This window comes from Leptosomus discolor, chromosome 4 (genome assembly GCF_034619465.1).
Source record: "Leptosomus discolor isolate bLepDis1 chromosome 4, bLepDis1.hap2, whole genome shotgun sequence".
Classification (NCBI taxonomy): Eukaryota; Metazoa; Chordata; class Aves; order Leptosomiformes; family Leptosomidae; genus Leptosomus; species Leptosomus discolor.
Genome location: NC_141394.1, coordinates 19333268 through 19357361, shown reverse-complemented (window position 1 = coordinate 19357361; position 24094 = coordinate 19333268). Strand labels below are relative to the sequence as shown.

General features: G+C 41.8%; 1 protein-coding gene across 1 annotated transcript in view; it reads right to left on the bottom strand.

The window, feature by feature from the left end:
* Window positions 1-217: 217 nt before the first annotated feature.
* Window positions 218-24094, bottom strand: part of RNF150 (ring finger protein 150) — a 120322-nt gene continuing 96445 nt past the window's right edge. The window contains exon 7 of the mRNA XM_086464308.1: window positions 218-336. Coding sequence (XP_086320434.1) covers window positions 218-336 — 119 coding nt within the window. The remainder of the gene's footprint in view (window positions 337-24094) is intronic.

The window sequence follows — 24094 nt, the reverse complement described above, 5'->3', positions numbered from 1 at the left end:
TCTCCCATGTGAACAAAATGAACGTATGTAGATGATCAAACCACATCCAGGCAGACACAACTGTTGCTATTGCTTTTCGTGACCATCTCAGAATGGAGTATGCAGGAGTGACAGTGCTCTGGAGGCATGTGCATGACTGGTCCAAACCCTATAAAGCTGACTCGGTCCCTCCCTGTGACCCTCCCCTGTAGTTTAGTGTTGGATCTCTGTTTGTTTTTCAAGACTTCACCTCTTCGCAGTCTTGATCAGTGGAAAGCTCCACATCGGACAGTCCAACCTCCATTGCCATAATCAATGAAATGTCTGAATCACTGCTGACTGCTGGCTCCTGTTCATCTGTGAGGGTAGAAAAGACAGGAAAAGGGCATTATAGTCATGTCTTTCTCTCAATGTATTACTATTTTTTAGTTCTGCAGATGAGACCCAGAGATTACTCTACCACTGAGGTTGTGCTTAGATTCCAAACTTTGCTCTTATGAAGTATCTGTCTAAAGCATTTCTAAAATATCAGAAGGTTCAAGCCATCAGAAGTGAGAAACAGAATGACAAGGAGCCGAGATGGGTAACACTTTCTTTTTCTCCTAATCCTCCCAGGGCTCTCCATGTCCATGACCTTCCTCCCACCACCTGAGCACTTCCCGTCCCCTTTCACTTCCTCAACCTGGCATCATCCTACTCTCCCCACAAAGACAGTAAGTTAAGGCCAAAGACACAGGCACCTGGTGGAGCGAGTCAGCCATCAGGAAAACACTCCCAACAGGAAAAAAGATCTGCCCAAACCCTCATTAGCTGACAGAATCTCTGTTAACAGAGACTTTTAAGAGGGTGCCAGGCTAATGTCTGGAAGGAGCAAGATGGGTGTTGTTAGTTCTGCCCCAGGATGCAGGACCAGGCTACCTGCCTTCTCAAGTGTCTTCTCTCATCCTTTTCCAGTCTCTTTTCTATTCACCCTTTCCTCTGATTTGAAGATACCTTGCAGGTTCTTGATCCAGGCCAAAGGGATCTACCTTAACCCACCATGATCCCAAATATCCTAAATCAGATTATTGATTTTTGCCAAACTGTAAATCCCATCAAACCTACAAGCAAAGGAGGAGTAACTTGTTTTTGTTTTGATCCCACAGCAGTTACTACATGTGTATTTAGCAGCAGATAAAGCCAACAGATTTTAAAAGACTACAAGCTGATTCTATTTCAAGAATGAACAGCACAAGAAAGGCACACTGGATCTCTGGGGAGATTTTCAAAGGTGCAAAAATCCCATAGATGGCCGAGTCCCCTAGAGAGAAAGCTGATGGTTCATATTTTCAAGTGGTTTAATTACAATGACAGTATTTATACTGTAACAATACAATGTATTTAAATCTGTGGCAGTTTTTCCTTTACGTATTTTATTGTTCAGACAATGGAAGCAGAGCTTGATCGATGCTAAAAAGTCTAAAAGTTGAATATTTAAGAATTAATAAGTAAGAAACATTACAGAGGAGCCAGGAGAATAATAACTCCTCACAGTTTAATTATTCACTTGAAGCTAAGTGAGCACAATTAGTCTCCTCTCAAGAGCTGCATGATTTTTACATCTGTTTTAGAGAAAAAACATGTATTTACTTGTGCTGGGATTAGGCCTCATGTTCTGCACAGAAAGCTTGAGTGGGGTCTGCATTATTCAAACTGAAAGAGCCAGTGCTTTCCTTTACAACCCTTCCCAATATTCACCCTGGATTATTTTCATACTTTCTTGATTGCAAGATAAATAATTAATGCACACAACCTCTTTATATCTGTCTATTTTTTTCCTATCAATATGACAGCAGTAAAACATTTCAAGGCATGGCTTCTGACTATAAATGTTTCCACTGGTGGTAGAGAAAGTACTTGTGAACTGAATGACATCTCCTGCAGACTTCAATTATATTGAACCAAGAGGTGAACTGCTAGATCCAAGAGTACAGAAGTGCATCACATATGCCTCCGAACCTAAAGCATCATCTGTAGCGGTAACAGCTCCCTGAGCCAGAACGATGTGGTTCCAGAGCACTGGATTATTTATCATTCCTCTATATAACTAATAGGATTCTTAAAAACAATGAAAATGATGCTTTAAATACTGACCTAAGAGCAAGTTTATATTTGCATGACAGAGTTCCAGAGGCTTAGCCATGTTAAACAGCCACTTGAAGCACTCTTGAGAGAAAGGTGATTTTCATTTGAACTAGCTGTGCAGGAGAGAAGGACTGGCTGAATGGTGACAGCCACACACATGCTGGAGAGGCAGGCTGAGCTGCCAACATCAAATGTCAGAGCGTCAAATGAGAGGTATTTATGGTGTTGAAATGTTATTTCAAGAATTGTTGTTTCTTCTAGGGTTGCACGGCAGAAAAAGATCTCAACTGAGTTCAGGACAGGCAGATAGAACAGAAGCAGATTTACAGCTCACCTACCAACTGTCTAACCTATGTACAGGAGCACCCGATTTCTAAACCAGGAAACTTGAGTTTTACATTAAAAATCCTACACAATTATTCAAATTCTTGGATCTTAATCTTTCCAAAGTCTGGCCTTTGCAGTTTGCTTTCTTTGGGACTGAAGCGCAGGTCAGTAGGAACAATGAACAAAGGATCCTAAAAACGCCCATGTCTATACCCTGGCATTGCTTTTCCAGTGCTGTGGAAGTGCCTAGAAACATGAATGCTCCACTTTCCTTGCTAACAGTGTAGTGGTTCAAAATCCTAAAGCTACAGCCTGCTGCTTCAGCAGAGCGGGGAGAAAAACCTGGACACCACCACTCCTTACACTTTCCCTCTCAGGGACGGGATCAGCACGACATTCCTTTGGAAGATGCAGACAGCACAAGGAAATCAATGCATCCCTCAGCACTACACGTTCGCTCTTGTGAACAGGAGTCCTACTGCTGACCCCACCATGCACAGGATGAAACTCTGGGAGGCTGCAGAAGTTACACCAGATACGGATCAGCTGTAGGTAACTGGCTGCAAGGTCTACCGCCTGCCTCGCCGTGGCTCCCCCACACAACCCAGGCTTTCTAGACTGTGGTGGGGTTCCCACCTCCCTTTTTTTAAAAAAAAAAATTAATTTTGGCTGGCAGCTCAGTTACATAAGCCAGCACAGTTAGTGACATTTGACAAAGGTAAGCAAACCTCAACTAAACTGCAAGTGCCAGGAGCTTAGCCCGCATTTTGCATCCCTGGCTTTTAGATCCTATTTACAATGACAAAGCTTATACAATCCCACAGCTTCTATGGAAGATGCCTGACTCACTGTTCAGAACTTTTATGACTTTTTGCAAGTTTTTTGAAATTTGGTGTTTTTCCTAAAGCCCTGAAGTCAAGTGAGGAATTCAACTTTCAGTGAAGATCTCAGCTTTCACTTAAAAATAAATGAATCTTAAGAAGAAAAAAGGAAATAAAGGGTTTAACAAAACATATCCCTAATTTCTAGACATATTTTATGTTGGAATACCTGAGTTGTGATTTTAGATGTTTGAGACTGGTAAACCTAACAACACACACTATAATACTTCCACTGTGTTTTATAGCCCTTCATGCCACAGGCATAAAGCCTTTTGCTTAATGAAGCAAAAGGCACATCCCAAGCTGCTTTTCAGCCTGACTGCTAGTGCCTACAGCAGGCAACTGTAGACCTCACTGCCACATTCCTCTCATGTCAGTGAAATGCAATACACCACAGCATGCTGCCTACTTCCAGACAGTCTTTTTCCATTCACTTATATTCCCTGACACACATTCGTTTGAGAGGCGCAATAAAACCAACTTCTTCTCCAGTCAGTATTACTTTAAATCTAATTATGCTAATACAGGAAGAATATCACTACGTAGATATGGAACTGCCCTACATGACAGTGGTACAAGCCCTTATGTGTTGCAAGGTTAAGTGATGTTTATATTTGAGTATAATTGCAATCAAACAAGGATGAAAATAGCTAATTACTCTGGTGCTTTAAAAACAGTAAGACTGCACGCCAGTAATAGTTATCTACTGCTGCTGCTACTCCTGCCACTTTGAGTAAGTCTGTAGCTGTTGTACACTAATAAATATTCCAAAAGGAAAAGGTCAGACGATGGGCTTCTAAGAATTTGATACTGTTTGCAAGAGTCTTGGGAGGGACCTAAGCATTCAACAGGGAGTGAAAAATGCATTTACAAAAACATTCATCTGCCATGTGTAGGTAAGCATACAGGCAGGGGCACAAGTCGTTTATGGGCTTGTAATGACTCATTCAAGGATGGGGAACAAGCTGATGTAACTGTTGTGGGTTTTGCACTCATGGAGGCCTCACTCCTGCTCACCACTGTGCTCCTCCCACAGAGGCCACAACCGACTCTGTGCTCTGATGTCCCTAGGACGTGGCAGTGCCATGGAGGTCTCCTAAAATTGTTCCTGTTTGCCCCAGAGCCTGAGATTTCTCCCAAGCTCAGAGAGCTGGAAAAGCTGCAGAACCCCGTCATTTGGCTAAAAAGCCCACAAGCAATTTGCATCCAGGAAATTTGCAGAAAAATAAGAATACACTAAAATGTTACACAGCAAAAGCTTCTCAGCATTGAATGCATATAAAGTTTGTCTAAGATGACGGACTTTTTTTCCTTCTCTGGACCTTCAGGTAGCTCTCTGCCATTACATCCATTTGTGAGTAAGCACAGAGTTATTGATTACTACATGTCAAATGAGAGCTGCCACCAAGTGTGCAATTCATCCACTGAAAGCGTAACTAAAGCCAGCAATCTCCTGTTCTGGTGGATTAAAACCATGGGCCACAGCAATAAACTATTCAGTTGGGCATCAGTCTCCCTTCCCTCCTTTATTATCAGCTCTCTGTGAACTAATTCAGCGTACTCGGTCCTGCTCCATACACAATTAAACTGTTACCCAGAGCTGTGCAGCTGCTAACGGTTTACTTAATCTTAGGACAGTCACAGGACTCAGAGGGTAAGAAAAAGCTGCTACCGTGCTACTGACTTAAGTGTAACCTATTTGCCTAGCTATAAAGTTGAGCATTTAGCACAAGAAACAAGTCTTGTTTCATGCAGAACTTCCGTTCTTGATGGTAGATGCTCAGCTTTGAGAAGAAACTAATAATTATTGATTTCTTCATCTAACGAAATGCTGTGAAAAATTACCAGTTATGATCCCATCCTTGGCTGGCAGAAATTGTACAGCAGACAATGGGAATCTGTGTAAAACCTCATTTTGACAATAAATATACAGCAAAACTTGGGACTTTATTTCACTGTTCATTTCACATTCTCACTACTGTGAAAAACACCTTATTTCAGAACTCTTCATTTTCTGAAGACAGAACTAAGCCAAAACATGAAATACCTGCTGACAGGTATGTTCTCCAATCTAGGCAAATATCTAAAATTTACGTGTTAGCATGAACCTTATTCCAGCCTGGGGCTCACTTTTACTAAACAAACATTGCACACAGCCAGGTATGTCTAGAAACATTTTGCTCCAGAAGAAACCACACATGTGACCATCTCCTGGAGCTCTGAGGACCTGAGAAGAAAATATACCCAGGGTCATTAGAGGCACTGATATGGTACCTTTGTCAAAATGGATTCCGTTCAGCGCAAAGCCACAACGAACTGCCAACGTGAGCAGTGCTATTCAGATTTTGTTTCCAGTATCAGAACAACCGGAACACTATTTATCACATTTGATTTCTGACAGGGAGAGACATTTCTAGAGTCCTCTATTTTTCTTTGTCTGCCCAAGAATGCACTTTACCATTACAGAGTTTATTGTTCCCTCCTATTGCAGCCTTGCCACAGCATCACTTTGCTGCTGATAGTTTAAGAGGAGGAGCATGATCCTATGAGGCTAGTACCTCAAATGGCAACTCCTTCCACAACGGTACCGACGAAATTTATTTTATCGCTAAGACCCTCTTCTTTAAAAACACTACCAACTCTTAAAATCATTCTCAAATTAATCATCCGATATTTCTTACTGGATCATTTTATAAGTAGGTCTCAAATTCCTTCCAGATCATCTTGATAATTATACTTTAGAACAGGCCATAACTGCACTAACAAAATGAACTGAAATAAAACACGTGGAAAAAAATGCCTATAAAATCTCTAATGCAAAAGAAGCAGTGGGAACATGCTTGAGGAGAAAAGGTTATAAAAAACCTGTTACTAACGCGGTCCTTTTGTACACAGAGGCTAATACAATGGATGAAGAAGTCTGTCTGGATACAACTGAGCACAAAGTACTGGGGAAATACTTTATTGCTGTTCCCTAGCATCAGAGAGACTTACCTGAGCAGCAAGGGGAAAAAGTACTTGTGCATGGTAACTGCTTTTGGAAGAAAATATTTGAGACTTTTCCATAAATAACAAGTCAGAGCTCTGTGAATGTACTAATGGCAAAAGGGTTTCATCCAGAGGGTAAAGAAGACCATGTCTGAAACACATTGCAAAGAATACCTGAACATTAGCACACCAGGAAGAAACAAATGACGTGACCTGGCAAGACTCATTCAAGACAGTGTTTCAAAACTGGATCAAATCCCTAAATGGCTGAGAGATAGGCTTGATAGATGGGCCTGGATATGACATTAAAACTAGAGTCCCTCTGAAAGCAAACTTGCTCTTTCTTCTTATGGAGTGAAAAGGTAACAAACTTTCTTCCCTTAGTCTTTCTCTAGTATATATGTTTTGGGAGAACATACAGCATCTCTTAATGGAAAACTGCCAAAGACATAGTTCCCTGTCTTCAGACATCAAAGGGGTAACATCATCATCATTCTAGATATGAGCTACTGAGATGGAGAGTCACAACTCTTCAAGGCACTCACTGATTCTACGTGCCTGGTTAAGACACTGTAAACCTGATTTTTCAGTTACAGCATTAACCTGCACATTGTGTGCCCCAAGCATATCTTCTACTAACTTCACCTACAGCTGTAAGTACTCAGCACTTCTGGAAATCATATCCCAGTATCTCAAGTCAATCAATGAAGGGGAAACGATCACCAATACAACCAATTTTCTGAAGCCTAAATTTGGAACATGTACTTAAGCAATAAACTTTAACATCAGTTACCTGAGAAGACATTTTGTGTTTTGGCAAGACCAATAAACTCATTTTCATAAACAGTGTAGAAAGTATCAGCTCCCAAATGCTCTTTCCAAAAAAAAAAAAAAAAAAGGTGGGGCAGGGAAATCTGCCCAAATAAGGACATATGATATAAACCACATGGAGCAGATAGCAAACACATTTTCAGAAAGCTCAGCAAAAGGGGAAGAACACATACCAGATTTTATTGCATGGAGACAGTTGGATCTGACTGGCTGGAAAAGCAAAGCATTTTTTTTTCTATTTTATCTATCTATATATAGCTATAACTACCTTTAATGAGCATATACTACCTCCTTGGAATTTTGTCCATGAATCAGAACACAAGGCCTTTGAAATTCACAGCACTTATTAAAATTATTTTAGGAGTCAACACATTGGAGATCTGCCTTCTCTCTATGAGAGGCTGGCTGATGTTTTGGGAACTCTTGATCAGCTGTCTTTGTGGGGAGCTGCCAGCCCTCTCTGTGATACAATGAACATGCCTCTGCCAAGTATGACACGAGAAAACCTAGTATTTTTGCTTTCAGTCTATTTTCCTCTTTCTCCTTGCTCTTATGGGTTGTGCTCATCATGTTCCTGCCCTAAGACCAGCAGGGAAACTCCCATGGCCCATCTACTGCAATATCATTTTCTTTTCCCATGGCTAGTCTCTCCTCTTTCATATTGGAAACTCAGTCAAAATACAATCAGAAAGATTACCTGAACAGTCAATGGAGTCATCACACTAAGGTCTCTTGCACCGACCTCTATGCTCTCCTATCAGCTAATCTCCATATTCAAGGTCCTTCCACAGTTTATCTGCACATCTGGTCTTATTCACAACAAAGTATTTTCTTCCATCTTTGACAGGCCCCACTCTTCAGTCCCACACTCTCCTCTTGTTTGACTGCCAGACAAGAACCATCCTACTTCCTTCACAACAGGGCATCCAATCTCTTAAACCTTTGCAAAGCTGCTTTGCCTTTCCCACTCCAACCCTTCCCAGGCAAGAGTGACAGTGGGATGCTGCTGCACACCCTCCTTACCGTTCAGCCCTGCCCATCCTTAGTGCCCAAATACTGCACCAGATGCACCTCTGGTCAGCACAGCACATCTGATCCCCACATTATTCAGAAGTAAATCTGAATGCATTTCATTCAATGTACAGCCTGTTAGAAATGACTGTTATTTGGAACATCCAAAATTATTCACGTGTTTGACTGGAAATCAGAAAACAACATCTCCCATAAAAAGGGAAAAGAATAAAAAATACCGAAGCACGGGGCTGTAACTACATGACAGTTTTGATTCTCAAGTACCTTAGCTACCTTTGGTAATACATTAGAAAGTCAAAGACAGTTAATTCTGAAAGAATTTAGCTACTTGTGGTAACATCTTGCCATTTCCTAGACTACTCTAAGAATCCTAAGAAACATTAAATTAAGTTTTCCATTTCAGGTTAAACAAAAAGTTTAATTCAACCCTTCACCAAATTCATGCACAAAAAAAAAAGTCTCTAAGGCCCAGACTGGACTAAAATCATTATTATTGTGCAGTCCCAAGCACTGCTACAAACACTTCACGTGCAGGTATTATTCTCTGATCACTTCTATTACTCTTCTGTTTAATTTCTCTGCATGCAGACCAAGTTTCTGACTTAGTTGTAGTTCTGTGTACCAACAGCACAACAGAGCCCAGAAGTGGAAGCCAACTCCTGTGCTCTAGCTCACCCTCCTGCCACCTACCCTGAGTCAGCTCTGCTATTCCTTTGGTTGGCTGGGGAATTGACTTAATTTAAAAAAATACGTCTGCAAAGTACCTCAGAAACATTTTTTGCTAGGCTAGGGGCTGAACAGGCTGGCTCTGTCACAAGGCAAGTACTGCAGCCAACTTCAGGAAAGAATCATACAGAAAGAGAGAAAGGAATGGAGGGGAGCCCCCGCCTTGCATTCAAGATCTGCAAGCTGTCCCTGTAGTACCATAGAATCACAGAATCATTTTAGTTGGAAAAGACCTTTAAGATCATCAGGTCCAACCATTATCCTAACACTACCAAGACCACCACTAAACCATGTCCCTAAGCACCACATCTGTACATCTTTTGAACACCTCCAGGGATGGTGACTCCATGAGGTTAGACATCTAAAACGTCAGGTGTGGCACGGGGACTACTTTTTTTACTTGGTTTTCTCAGCAGCTGCTAAATGACCAGGGCTCCTTGGTGCTACTGCAAAACAAATAGCATTAAGTGACGAAGTTAAAAATAACCATGCTTCGGCACGTTAATGGTGTGTAAGAGATATTGCAAACATTCTTCCAGTAGCCAAGTTTAGAAGTGTGGAAAGACGTACATCCCTTGAGCAGTGAGCAGACATCTTTATTCACACCACCTTTAATCTGAAGGAATAGCAGGTATGTCACAAAAGTAGAGTTAAATGCTCTATGTACTAGCATGCGTTACATGCTACACAGCCTATTGGCAGGCTGTCATAATAAAGAGACTTTTACATCCAAGAAGTAGATTCACACAATTTAATTGTGTGTATCTCAGTTTCCATGGGCTGTACTGGTGACTGCTATTGGGACTGAGCTTTCTTATTTGTATTTTAAAAACCTGCGTCAGCAGTGTGCTCTGCTTCCTGCAAGCCTAAAAGGAGAAGGAAATCACAGCCTGATTCAGACACATAATGCGCTGGATTGAACAAGTGAGAACGTAATGGTAAGAGAAACTTCTCTTCTGTCTTTAAGGAACATAGGGAAGAAACATCCTTTCATGGGGTGATTTAGAGATATACTGGCCAACACCACACAAATCCCTCAGAGCAGTCACACTGGAAAGGTATTGCAATACCCTCAGGCATGATACAATATTAAACCAGTAAGGTAGTGGTTTCCAAAACCTTTTCTCTGGTCTGACCATGCTGCAGAGCTGTGACATCTCCTTGGGGGACTCCATGGCAGAGGCACCTGCACAGCGCCACCTGAGATCACTTCTTTTCAGGACTGCACAGCCCTGCTGACCCCACCTGCACAGCAGCTCTGCTTTGCCCTCTTGCTTTGCACCCTACTCCTGGCCGGGAGAAATGAGAAAAGGGATGCTCAACCCACAGGCACCCTCCTTGCCACTGCAGCCCATCTCAGATCATCTGTGGCTGGGTGGTGACCAAGGCTCAACAGGGTCTGCTGGCACACAGCAGGGCCTGGGGGAAATTGCAACCCATCGCTGTGATCTCTGCCTAACAGCTTCGGCACAGTTGGATCCTGCAAAGGCACCCAGGACCGCGGCCCTCCTGGGAAGTCGCAACGCCACCTCTGGCACTCAGGGGAACGCAAGAAGGGGTGTTTGGTGCTCGGAAGAGCAACCCACCAAGTGCACACAACGAGACTAGGACATGAAAGTGGACCTGCAGAGCGGGCTGGCTAGGCTGTTGTAAGAGATCTCAGATTACTGCAGCTTTTCTTCAAGGATGTTAGAAGCTTCTCATTCCTACTTCAGCTCATGTACAAGGTGGCTACTAGCCAGCAAAAATCTTCATGGGGGCAATTAATTCTGAGAATTTGATGTGAAACGTAGGCTGCTGTGACAAGCAGAAAACCCCCACATTTCTGCCTAATCACTATGAACTGCTTCCTCAATTACAAGTATGCATACAGCTGTAACAGAAAACAACAGCTTGCTTTAAAGACAACTCCTGTTAATCTTTGAATGAGGGGGTTGGAAAAGTTCATGTTACTCTGGCTGAGTTTGTCTGTCATGGCAGCATGGCATGACTTTCAAATCTGTTTCTTTAAATACCTTCTACTGCATAAGCTCTCAAAAAGCCCAGGTCACTAGCAAAGCACAGTACTGAGGAATCATATACTGAACTTTCAAGAGCAGTTACAATGAACACCCTCGTGCAAAGATGTCACAAAAAATGCCCAGGCATATATTAGAGGATTTAATGAGAAAACGCACACAAGGAGTTGGAATTACTTGAATAAAGTGCATGTGTATCTTTCCTTCCTCTCTCCCACACATGGTCCAGCCTTCCTTTCCAATGCTCCTAGTGCTGGACTCCATCTGAGATCTCCAGGACATTTTCAGGATAAAGGGGCAAGTCATTAGCCCGGCACTTCCTGGGCTCTTGAATTTTGTGCATGTTGCTAGGAAGCCTTCCCTCACCATGCATGTTGGTGATGGCGATGCTTGGCTGAAATTTAATTCCGTTAAAAATGTCCATAATAAAAATTTCACCCAGGGATGTCTTCTCATTAGATATGAAAAAAATGCACACTGTAACAAGGCCAAAAGAGAAAAACCACGCAGTGATGGTGGAAGAACCTGCATACTGGATATGTCATTTTTACTGCTGTCACGAGTAAAATACAACTTTTAACAGTGTCACTTTTACCTTAAAGGGAAAACAAGCTTCCTGTCTGTTCAGTATAAGGAAACAACATGCCTGAGAACAGGCCTGGCTCTGTTGCAGCAACAGCTCCAATGCCTGAAGCAAGGCATAGCTGTGGGACCACCACACCTGCCAAATCTGGGCAGATTAAGTACAGCATTCAGTGGTCATCCATTCACACAGCTTCAGCAACCTCCGCGCTACCCAAGGGCTGCCCACAAACAACAGACATGTGAAGAGACCATAACATTGTGTGTCACACTTTTTTTTCTCCTCTGACACCTCCCAGCAAAATCATGGTCTTGTCTTCAACTGGCCACGCATGGACTTGCAGGATTGGACCGTTTCTAGTCTTCTGTCACATGCTCACGCTCCTGCAGGATTGTTAGGTACATGCCCCCAAAAATCCGGGAGGCAATTGACCAAAGTATACTGTTTAGGTTAAAGATCAATTGTCTAAGTCCACAAAAACAGAGAATACGTGACAGAAACAGCACAACAACCCAAAGAAAATATATTCTTGAACTTTACAGGACTGCCTAACCTAACTGGAATTGAACAGCTTTGTTGTGTATTTTGTCATAGGCCATGGCTTATCTACTTACTGTGGTTCAGAAGATAAAGACTGTTTTTATGTGCAATTCAGCTGTAGAAAAATCTCTTGTAACAAAAGAAAAAAAAAAAAGCAGAATCATGGAGCCTCAACTGTACAGTGTCTCAGTGACTCTGTAAAAAATCCCGTTTAAAAGCAAAGCACATGCTTTTCAGTCTCACAAACTCCACCAGGTACTGGAAGATGTAGTCATTCCTGATGGTGTGGCACCAGTACAATATTCTGCAGACAGGTCTGATGCATGTGTTGGAACGAAGTAAGAACCTGAACAGATGACTACAACCATGCCCTATAGCTACGCTATTTCTGCTATGCTAAGATGGGCACACAGGTAAATAGACGTTTTTCTGAATACATGGAAGGGATGGTTCAGTTGGTTAGCCAGATGTTTTTTATGTCTACACAAAACACTTAAGAATTAATAGAATGATCAATTAAATAAAATAAAAACATCCGGTTTTCCATACAGAAGAAAATTTCAGCTATTTGTATGTGCATTAGCAATGAAGAAAAATAATGTGACAAACTGAAGTGTTTCCCCTTAATTTCATCAGAATTGCAGTAGTTGTTTTGCGTAAATTCTAGGTGCTTTCCAAGTAAAATATTCTACTAATTTGAATCTCCTTCCTATGGGCTTCTTCCAGCATTCATACACTTCTCTTTTGAGGCCTCTAGGAAAATTTAAAAATTCTGCAAGGAAACTTTCCTTAATATCTAGTTTTGCAGAATCTCTACATAAGGAAATTCTACCCTAATTGAAAGCAGTGTACACTTCATTTCTAGTGCCCTGTGTTCAGATGCACTCTTGGTAGGTACTTGTGTCTGATCCTTCCTCATGCACACACAGAAAAGGACAGCCCTGACCTTCACTGAGCACTGGCAAACACTTAAGATTAGTCACTACCAACTGCTGGAGCTACCAAAATGTCTCCTTTAAAGCAAGTAACCTGAAATGCTTCACCGTCTTCAGATTTTTCATCTTCTCTGGAGTCTAAGTGACGATGTTGTTTTAAAACAATAGCAAGAAAGGGTGGATAGCGCAGAAACCATGCTTTGAAATAGCTTCAGTAGAACAATTTCTTTAACACATGGAGTATTTCCTTTTAAAGAGGAAGCCTTAGGAGACTTGCACTGGAAGGGATGTCCTGGGTAGTTGAGTCTACTCTCCACTATTGTAGTGGCTGCCCGATATAGTCCCTTTCAGATTTGCTAGCAATTAGCATCATTCACTGTACAGGCTCCCCAGCTACTTAGTTCATCTCTTTGCCAGTGCAGAACCGCAGCCGGATGTCAGTTAAAAGCTTTAATACCTGATTTTCAAAAGAACCCTTCATACAACAACCCACAGAGATTAAAAAAATTTTTTTTACATCCTACGATGACAGATGAGTTCAGCTGCTAATGCTCCTTTCTCTTAAACCTCACAAGCCTATCAAACCTTGCAATGCGTGCTACATTCCAGAGTAATTATGCAGTTTTTGAATAAGAATTATTCCAGCTCCGATCTTCCCTGCTGCCTACTCAATAGTTTCGCTATCAGTAACATTTTCTACCTACAACTGTGGCCGGTTCTCTGATCGAGAAGCGAATCTGACCATGGCCACAAACAGAAATCTTCCTATCAAAGTCTGAACTTTTCTACTTAAGGCTTCCTAAAATGAGAGCTTCCCATTAGCTGGATGGTCTATGTTTCAGGAAGATCCCTGTGTGCCACTGGGCAGTTGTAAGAAGAATGTGCCTTGTGCCAAGCTGTGGGTTGGCATTTTGCACAGGCTGCTGCTGACATTTATGGATTGGCAGGTGGGATACAACATTGTCAGTGCTGGTATAATCTATAAATCTTGTACAACGGTGACCAAGTATTAGCAGGAAGAGTAAAGTAGATCTATGCAGACAGAAACGGCCCATAGTTTCCAGCAGGAACATTTCCCAGGACTTCTTGTAAACTTAAAGCAACAAACCTGATTTAATCTGTCTTCCACAATTGTTCCTATGAGAAACGTGGCTCTTTTCACTAGTTTAGAAATGAGGAAAAAACCCTCCCCCAAACAGAGACTGTATCAAAACCTTTTCTTTTTGGAAAAGGAAAATCTCTTAAATGTGCTTTGGGTGTCCTTTAGGTTGCTTTCACAGTTTGCTTAAAGAATTTAGCAGAATTTTTGATGTAACCAGAAGCATTCTATAGGAAAGAAAAATAATCACATGTAAAATTCATCACAAGCACATGAAATGAGGATTAAAATATGACTAGGAGGTATACAGAACCATGGACTATTTGGAAGAGAAATGTCCAAAATGTTATTGTTTCCTACAGCAGGGCTACTGCACCAGATAAAATTCCAACAATCTCAGCTGTGTATATTAATGCACATTCACAGAGAAACACATGAGTACAGACCAATAATCGAGAAAAGCATTCATAAGGAAAAAGGTCAACAATTTATTTCTTGTTATGTTAAGAAATTTTAAATCAGTTCATGCCAATCTGCTTTTAATTGGAACATTTCTTCGACAATGCTGCAATAGCTCAACATTTTTGTTTTTTCCCATTAAAAAATAAATCTTTGTTCTGACAGGCCAGACCTGCTACATTCAAATCTTGTCTGAAAATACATTTATAAAAGAGCCTTTATGAAATAGAACACAGCACGGTTTTACTTGATCTAAATCCTTGACCCGGGATGTGAAACCAATAGTTTTGTCTCACAGTCTAAAGCAAGAGTACAAGCATGCTCCCTCCTTAGTTAACTAGCTCCTTTTGCTTCCCTTGCTCATGGTTCACATGAGTAACACCACAAGAAAGTGAGCTCCATTTCCTTACAAAACGCTAGATGTGACAATTAAAACCCAGAAAGGGGCAACCAGGATAATAAGCAGCGAGGCTAACACTAAAGAGGCAACCCAATCTGACCTAAAGGCTACTAAAGGTGCCTAAAGGGCACCTCAGTCCTAGTACCCCCAGGATAATTTCTCACTGGCCAAGTGCCCTTGAAGGCCTGGGTCTGGCTGGTAGGAATGCAGTAGGGACATCAATATAAACTGGTCTTAGGCTATATAAATCTATGTCTGTTTAGCATTTCCTTTCAAGTAAGCTTACAGTCACAATCTAGTTTCAAGTGACCAACTTCTGGCATCAGAAAATGCCCTCCAATCTACTGCTTTTATCAGGGACTCTTTGCTGAAACGGTCATGAGAACATGAGAAAAGCCAAGACCAAGACATCCGTTTTCAGAGTTTCTCTGTGGAAGGGGAAAGGTCAATTTAAGTTTCAACAAACTGGAATTTTACTAGAAAATTGCAGCTGGAATTTTACTAGAAAATATGTTCATTAGGTCACTTGGACACCACCACTACCATCAAGACCACCCTAATACTTTGCAAGTGAAACTCAAATTGGAACAGAGTAATTTTAAAATGTTGTTTCTCTGAATTAAAACACTTTGTCTCTGTTTCAGTCTTTTCAATTCCACCTTCTCTTGAGTTCTGAGCACTCACACTCTTCAGAGAGGCAGAACAAAGAGGTATTACCCTATGCACCAATACGTACCTGGAAAAGTAAAAATAACAAAAGCTCTCTAAAAACCTGGAAACCAACCTTATATACTTCAAAAAAATGTAAATGCCTTTGCACTAATTCATTATTATTTCCCTTGGGAACACTACTGTAAAGTTAAGAGTCAAAATTCTGTGACAAAGTTCGGTTTCAATCCCTTCTGCCTTTCCTTTTCCACTCAAGTTCTTCAGTTTCAACTCCTCTCATTGAAAAGTGGTCGTTTCCAGAAGGTTCCCAGGCAGTTCCAGAAGAATATTTAGACCTCAGGAGCTTTTACAAAAAATTAAAAATGAAAATACTATGTTATTTATCTAGTCCAGAGAGAGGGCTTTTAGAAGCAGAATATACACTTACAGTAATTTTTCAGTTTTTACAAGGGAAGTGGACTCGCATCTTTCAGTCATAATCAGACAAAATATGAAGAATTTAAAAAAAAAAAAAAAAAAAGAAGAGATGCAGAAGGAATGAATTACTGCAAACAAATGTCATTGTTTCCATCCCGTGGAATATGCAGCCATCACAGTAGTTTAACAAGGCACTTTTGAGGGTGAACAACTGAAAATATAATATTTCTATCATAGCTTTCCTTCCAAACCATTTCCTTTGGAAGTGTATCTTTATGCTGCAGGTCACTCAGCAGTTGGGAGCACAAGTTACATCTCCCAGAGCAGGCTGGCAGAGGGTCATTTTTCTAAAAGCTCCTACTCTGAGACTATTTTGGTCTTACAGACTGATAGCTTTTCAGGCACAGAGAGACAATTTGCTGGTGCCACTAGGTTTTAAGAAAGCCATTACAAAGAGGCAATAAAGTTTAGCAACATCTCAGGTGAATTCAATATCCCATGCACATGGGGGCAAAATCTGAAGCAAAGTTTGTCATATGTATCTGACCTAGCACATTTGGCGGCTGTCTCCCAAAGAAATGCTGGCAGCTGAAAACATCGTGTTACTGAACTACCTGCATAAGGAACTGGCAGATTTTAAACCTCCTTTGTGTGACTTTTTTCTCCCACTGAGAGGCTACGATTTAATACAGCTATTTTAGCTAAGTGCATTTTGAATTCTGACTTCGCCAGTGGCATCTTTGTTCTATGCATTTTTCCTGCAGCAGTATGGGTTTTTCATTGTCTTACAGCGCTATGCTACCTAGATAGTGGCACATAGAGCAGAAATTCACCACAGAGATCTCCAGGTAAGTAGTTTTGCGCATTAGTATGTGTATTAACATAGGGCTTAATTATTGCCACAACAGAGCATATATTCTTACCTACTCTCTGAGTGCCTCAGATGTTAACATGAGTTAAAATGAAAAGAACAGTTAAAGGTATTGGCACTTGCAAATGAGAGTCACAACAAAAGGCCAAGTTGGGCTGCTACTCCATCATGTATCCCCGGGCACTTTGGAAGCCCAGATACTCATTAATGCAACTCTGACGCTACTGTGCACTGTGCTGAGTACATCCTGAGAATATTCTTCAGGAAATCAGCCTTGTTACTGGAATGGAAAAGATGGCATCTAGTTAGGCTAGAATATACCGTGTGGCTCCTATTTTCAGCATCCCTAAATGTGAGGGCTTACCCACCTCTCCTGTCCCCCGCGGGCTCCAAGGCAGGAGAAAATCCTCTCCTAACACTCATGTCAGTAGCTGGATATTTCCTCTCGGATATTGGGCTTGACCTGTTACCTACTTTTCTTCTGATCATTCATGTTTGCTATAAATACTCATAAGCCAGTTTCTCCAACTGGCATATCAGTTTCAGGCACTATCTTAATTTAAAATTGCCCACACCCAGAACAATAAAGATGTAGGTCCAATTACCGAAGATGTAGTGAGAACCAGGTGAAGTGACCTGGTTACTGTAGTAACCCTAAGGATCCCTGAAGCACCCTAATTTCTGCTAGAGCTGGAGGTAAGTAACAAAAGATAGAGCTGTTTCGAAACCACACTAGGGCTTGACTGGCATTTTATGAGCAAATACCAATTTATTTATTTTTTTTTTTGTCCAGGCTGAAATTCTAAGTACTAGTATGTACTAGTATGTGGAAATTCCACTATTCCACTAGTGGAACTACATTCCACTAGTATGTGGAAATCTGAGCTGTTGCCCCTATAAGAATCTGGAGAAAACTTACAGCAGAGTAGCTTTGGATGCTTCCTGCAGGCTAAACATCTCCTGCAAGACTATTTTAATCTATCATACAAAAAACATCACACAGATATGTGCACAAACATCTCTTTCACTTAATCTGCTTCTAAGTGCAACTCTCTCATGCTTTTTGAGAAATCAAAACTGCTAGTTACAACACAAGAAGTACATGTGTAAGCATGCACATGATCGTTTAAATGCTTGTGAGAAACCAGACAGCTTCTATGTGCAAATGATTCTCTTGCACACTCACAGATTCAAAGCCTAGACGAATATGGAGAAAAACATAAATACCAATGACTGGAAACAGTACATCAGTAGAGATTTCGCCTGGTTTATTTCCTTCATTTGAGTTACCTTCAAAGTGGTCACGACACTACGGCAGCGCTAAGGCAAACAAATGTACACTGCACTGTGTAACCATTAATGAAATGCCTGCATACTCAGATAGGAGCATTCAAATGAGATGTTAAACGTCATGTTTACTTTGCCTATTTGTTTATCCTGATTTCTGGGCAAAACAGACAGCTGTGTAGGGTCTAGTTGTGCTTGAGATAGCGTGCTTGCTTTTGGCAATAGCGTTGTGAAAGCTGGCTTATATGGCCCTCTCTTCTCTTGCTCTCCACATTTCTTTCCTCCTGTTGTACTGGCACAACTACTTCTGGATCAGGGAACTGATCCAAATGAAAAAAAAAAAACAGGAAGAAATTCGTTAGCTTCTGGATTGGGCTTACAAGGTAGCTGCACAACAGAAGCAGGAACAAACAATCTGGGAGAGGGGCAAACTGGCATCTGCCACAGCATTTATATGTAGGGACGGACTTATAAATGGACCTCCCACTACTGAAGGAGAACATTTTCTTCTAAATCTCTCCCTAGAGTTAATTATTAAGCAATTTTCTTAAGATATGCAGCCTTTTTAGCATCCTAGGTGAGGTCAGACTGCAGCATGTACCTGCTGTGCCCCCTGACTGAGCCAGAGACACAGCTCAGCGTGTCTGCAGGGAAGAAGGGAGATTTGGGAACCAACGGTGTCATCGTTGCTCTGTACACAATATCAATGTACATAGCAGATGTGAAACAGAAAACAAACAAAAAACCCAAGCAGGCTTTAAATTTGCTCCTTGTTTCACAGCATTTTTTGTACATCCCTTTTTGCAATTTGCTGTACAAGAAAACACTTTGTCTGTATTTCCCATCTTAACAGATGAAAAGGAAGAGTAGCTTTATAACAGGAAAACTTCACTGTCCATTCCCAGAGCCTGGCAGAAGTCTTGTAGGTGCACGTAATAATCCAGAGCACGTTTTTAGCACCAGTTAGGTTTCACTTGGTGACTCGTTCAAACCTGCTGGCCTTTCAAACCACCAATGCTATATTTGCACTGGTGTGAATCTTAAAACTAATCTAGGACCTCAGCTCACTGGAATTTTCAGTCCATGGCAACTATTTAGTGCAACATCTGCACAGCCTTTTAATAGAGCCACCAGGACTTATGTCATACTCCAGACACATGGGGCCCAATCTGCTCAGTCTTTAACTAGGTCCCATTAGTATTCTGTCTCCAGGACAGAGTTAGGTGCTAATGCAAGTGTTAACAACTTTCCGTATTAATGACTGTCTAGGGAGCTTTTCCACCTTTTCCTCCCCCTTTACATTCTGCCTAAAAAAAACCCTATTAATAGCAAGGAGGAACAGTCAAGTGGTTGCAAGACAACAATTCTTATTGTGCACTTTCATCAACTTCCAAAGGCTGATTATTCTTCACAAAGACATTTTAGACATACACAGATCAAAATAATTACTTGAGAAGTTATATTAATAGACTTAACGATGAGCTATCAAAGAGACTTGAAAATGTCCTAACAGTCACGGGCTTCATGGAAAGAACAAAATGAGAGGCAGAAAAGGAACTGCTGGTATTCTCTAGACTGCCCACACTGCTGCACAGCCTGCCAAACTTGGTGGACTTTGCAGGTGATATGACACCTTGGGAGAGAGCCTGTGGTTTTTCATACTAAAACTGCCCATGTTCGCAGTAGAATTATTTATGGATCTTCCTCCAACTACAGAGGCAGTGCTTGTGGGACTTCTGAGGCCTTATGCAGTGTGACAAGACATCCTGCTGAAGAGAATATAAAAGCTTGTCTAAATTGAAAAACTAGAGGTATTTACCAACAGAGAGCAAAGACTCAGGCAATGCACATTATGTGGAAATTAGCAAGTGCCACATGGGTAGCGGAAGATGAATGACCATGGATGCTACAAAAGATGAAAAAAAATTAATAACTAAATTAATAACTATTGTTTCCCCTTCAAGTGTCACCATACAATCTTTAAAATATTTAGATGCTACTCTCCCAGTGAACTACCTTTTTTATCATTCAATCTCAGCTGAGCCTGACCCAAAGAATATTGCAATGTTCTTCTCAAATCCCAAATCCACCTTCTACTCCTCCAAAGCTGGTGTAGCTCAGAGCTTCTTCAAGTTCAGATCTTAGCCAAGTCCAGTTCACACTCACATCATCTGTAGAGCAGGAAATTCCACCTGCACTGACATTTCCAAAGATGCTAGCATTTTGCATAACTCACTACCAACAATTAGGCAACACAGATTGCTATGATGCATTACTGTGGAAAAAGATCTTTAGCTTATCTTCCTTCATACCCTTTAGAGAGCTGAAAAGTAATAGGGTCAAAGCAGGAAACAGGGCTGGGATGAACTCTTAGGTATTTCACAAAAATTCCCCCCCTCCTATTTTTTTTCCAGCTCCAGTTTTTCAATTTTTCCATCCATCCATTTTCAGCAACTGATTACAGAAACATCATATTACAAGGTATTATCCCAGGTTCCTGCATAAAATCCCACCACAGAGAACAAACAGTCACTAAGACTGAATACTTAACAGACTTTGGGCTGTAGATAAGCTCAAGGGACTTGATGAAGGCGTGGATCTTGGTAGAAGCCAGCTGAGAGAAACTGCTGGTCCATTTTCAAGCGCTCAGTGCTACTACACAAGAGATGCTTGGTTTAGCAAGGAACCCTAGGGACAGGCCCCCAAATGAAGTCCCATCCAGATGTTCATAATACACTACGTTGCCCAGGGTCCCATGGAAGACATTATCTATTCAGGAGCATGGGGAGAAAAAGGGAGGGAAAGAAGAGGAAATATCTGCTTGAGCACACATGCAGAAATAAAAAGAAAAGCACTGGCTGAGTTCCAGAAATTAAAATCTGGCCCCACTGAAGTAGGTGGGAGCTTTGCCACCAGATTTCAGTGAACACAGAATTTCACCCAATATGAACAGTACTTGTGGAAATATCCTCCCTCCAGACACACTGTGGGAGCTCTTCTGGCTCTGAATACTCACTGGAAACACAGGGAAATTAAACTCAAACAAGACAACAACACCAGAATGATTAATCAACAAACCAAAAGGATGCAACATCAATTAAGCAAAAAGTATTTCAGAAGTGGGTACAAAGAAGGCGGCAAGTCCTTTACCTCCTGGACCACTGAACTTTGCCAGGAATAAGGAGACATACGAGTAATCGTGGTGCAGGGTGCCACGTCGAGACTGCACTGGAGACAGTCTGCACAGATTCAATAACAAGAGGAAGAAAAACTTCTAGCACAGATTCAGCCTTGGTGTATGCTCCCATCACTAATGCTATATAAAGAGCCCAGAACCTAGCAACTTCAGCAAAGGTTCCTAGGAGCAATCAGCACCATTGCTTACAAATTCCCAGGCAGGACAGTTCACAGAAAGGGCATGCTCAGCAAGCTCTGCAGTTGTGTAATGATGAGGATTCTGGGAGAGATACAATGTCTATACAATAAGCAGACACAATGCCTATGTAACCCCATCTATGTGACAGCTATGACCCAGTCATTTAGCCTACAGTTGCCCTCTGATTTAGTTAGCATTTGATTTCATACCATATTCCAACTATATAGGGGTCTTGGATGTTCTCCTTTCACTGGATTAAGAGTTCTGGCTGCCTAAGATGCTAAGTTCTACCTTTCAGAGTGCCTGAACACCCCAAATCCACCTAAGACAGCTGGAAGGACAAATTTCCATCACTGCTGGAACTCGGGCCCCCTAATCCCCAATGAAAGACCTCTTCTTTGCTGCAGCTCTGCTGCAAGAAGGGATGAAACGGCCCTGTTTCTGGGAACTACTGCAAATTGCACCACTTTGGATGCAGTGATGACAGCATGTAAACTTGCACACCTACCACTGACTAATATTCAAATATTCCACTTTGAGATGAGAAATCCAGATGAAGATTCATGTCCACGTATCAATGATGGGTGAGTGACAACAGCTGACCAACCATTAAACCAGAGCTCCCTGAGTGAGACTGTGTGTGACAGGTGCAGCGTAGGCAGGCACGCTCCACGACTTAGAAGCTCCCAAGGTCCTTTGAGCTTTACTCATGACTCCTCTTTCCTCACAAAACAACTGGAAAGGTCTGTTTTTAGCAGTGGGTCCCCAGCACCCTTGTGACCGCATGAAGCTCATGACCTTCACAGAGCTCAGGTCATCCGCCAGGTTCCCCTCCCTGCTCTCTTCTCCCTCTCTCAAATAACCAGGGAAAACCCCTTTTCGCAGTCCTTCGCCAGACCACGTGGCCAGCCTCTTCAGGTCACGGAGATCTCCTGAATCTCCATGGTTTGCTGCCTCATTACCTGTGTGCCTGGACAGACCACCGGTTTGGTGCGGGTTCCTTGTCCACAGGCTCTGCTGTCAGCCCTCAGGGTTGCCCAGTGTTAGTGTCTATTGCCCAACGTTGTTAAAGGTAAGGGGAAAAACAGAGGGCACCAAGGCAAAATAAAGCATCTCTGCAGGCCCTGCAGTACTCTGCTGTCTCAGAGCAAGTTTTTCACCCAGTTAATTAGCTGGCAGCTTGGAAAATCAAGAACAAATCTGTTTGGACTGACACTGATTGTTCCACAGACTCCGGAGACAAAACTGGAGGGGTCTGGAGTGTTATTGAGCTCTTGTGCTCCCTGGCTGCCTCAACACCATTGTTACCCCTGATGACAAACCAGAAGAACTACTTCTCAGTGTGCCAAGATCCTGGGATGAAAAGCATGGACTACCCCTAGTGCTGGGCTTTGCACCAGGCTGACGGCTCTTCTCAGCATATGCATGCAGCCGTGAGGGTAAAGAGCACACCACGGCCCTCCTTCCCAACTTCAAAAGCGGACCTTGTAAATGACAGCAGCACAAGGATGGAGCTACAAGAGGAGCTACTCACTTGAGGAGCGTTAAGAGGGTATAGCTGAGACCAGTGTCGAGACCAGTCTTCGGTTACATTGTGGCATCACGAAGTAAAATCTTTCCTTCATGGTTTAAATCAGCATCAAATGCATTTAAAAACAATTACTGGAAGGAACAAAATAACATCTTGTTTTGAACAGCTCTTGCCAGCACTCAAGGAGGCTTGAGAAAGTTGCGTGCCACCAGCTGACAGGCTGGCCATGGTTGACAGCTGGGTCTATAACCTTGCTGCTCACCCCTTGCTGGATCCAGGACTTAGACCATACAAGAGGCAAACCTGAAACTAGTACCTAATACACAAAGAGAGAACTTAAAAATCCACCTATGGGTCACTTGTGGCTAAGATCGCAAGTCCAGTGTTTCCAGAAGTCATTGTTGCTGCCATGACACTGGCTGCAATATGAGGGAAAATGTGATTATCCAGTCTCTCCACAGAGTAAGGAGGCTAACTTAAAATCATTTCAGCCTAGTCCCCTCATCTCTCTCCTATCTTTTACACATCATATTATTACTCACCTTCTTTTTCATGCCCAGGCCCATAGTAGTACCTTAGAAATGGTTGAAAATGTATAATTTTTTCCAGGACCTAGGCAAACTCCATACACAAACCTATATTTTGTCATATTCTTCTACCTCCTTTCAAGTATATCTGATGATTTTTTACAACAGCCTTGTCAACACTAATACACCAACTGGTATCAAACAGATATGTATTTTCTACTGATCTGCTATTTTATCTAAAAATGAGAATTTTATACTAGTACAATCCTCACTCAAAACAGCTGACAACATTCTTTTTAAACTGTCAGAAGCAGATTTTCAACAAAGAACATAATTTTTAGGAACAGAGAGACATGCAGACATTTTCAGAGTTACTGGTTCAAATGGTGCCCCTTAAACAAGTGAAAACTAAACACATTGAAAACACCCGAAATTCTCCTTTTTTGCACAAATTGGCAGTTATTTCATTACACTCAAGTTTTCAAGTACAGGAA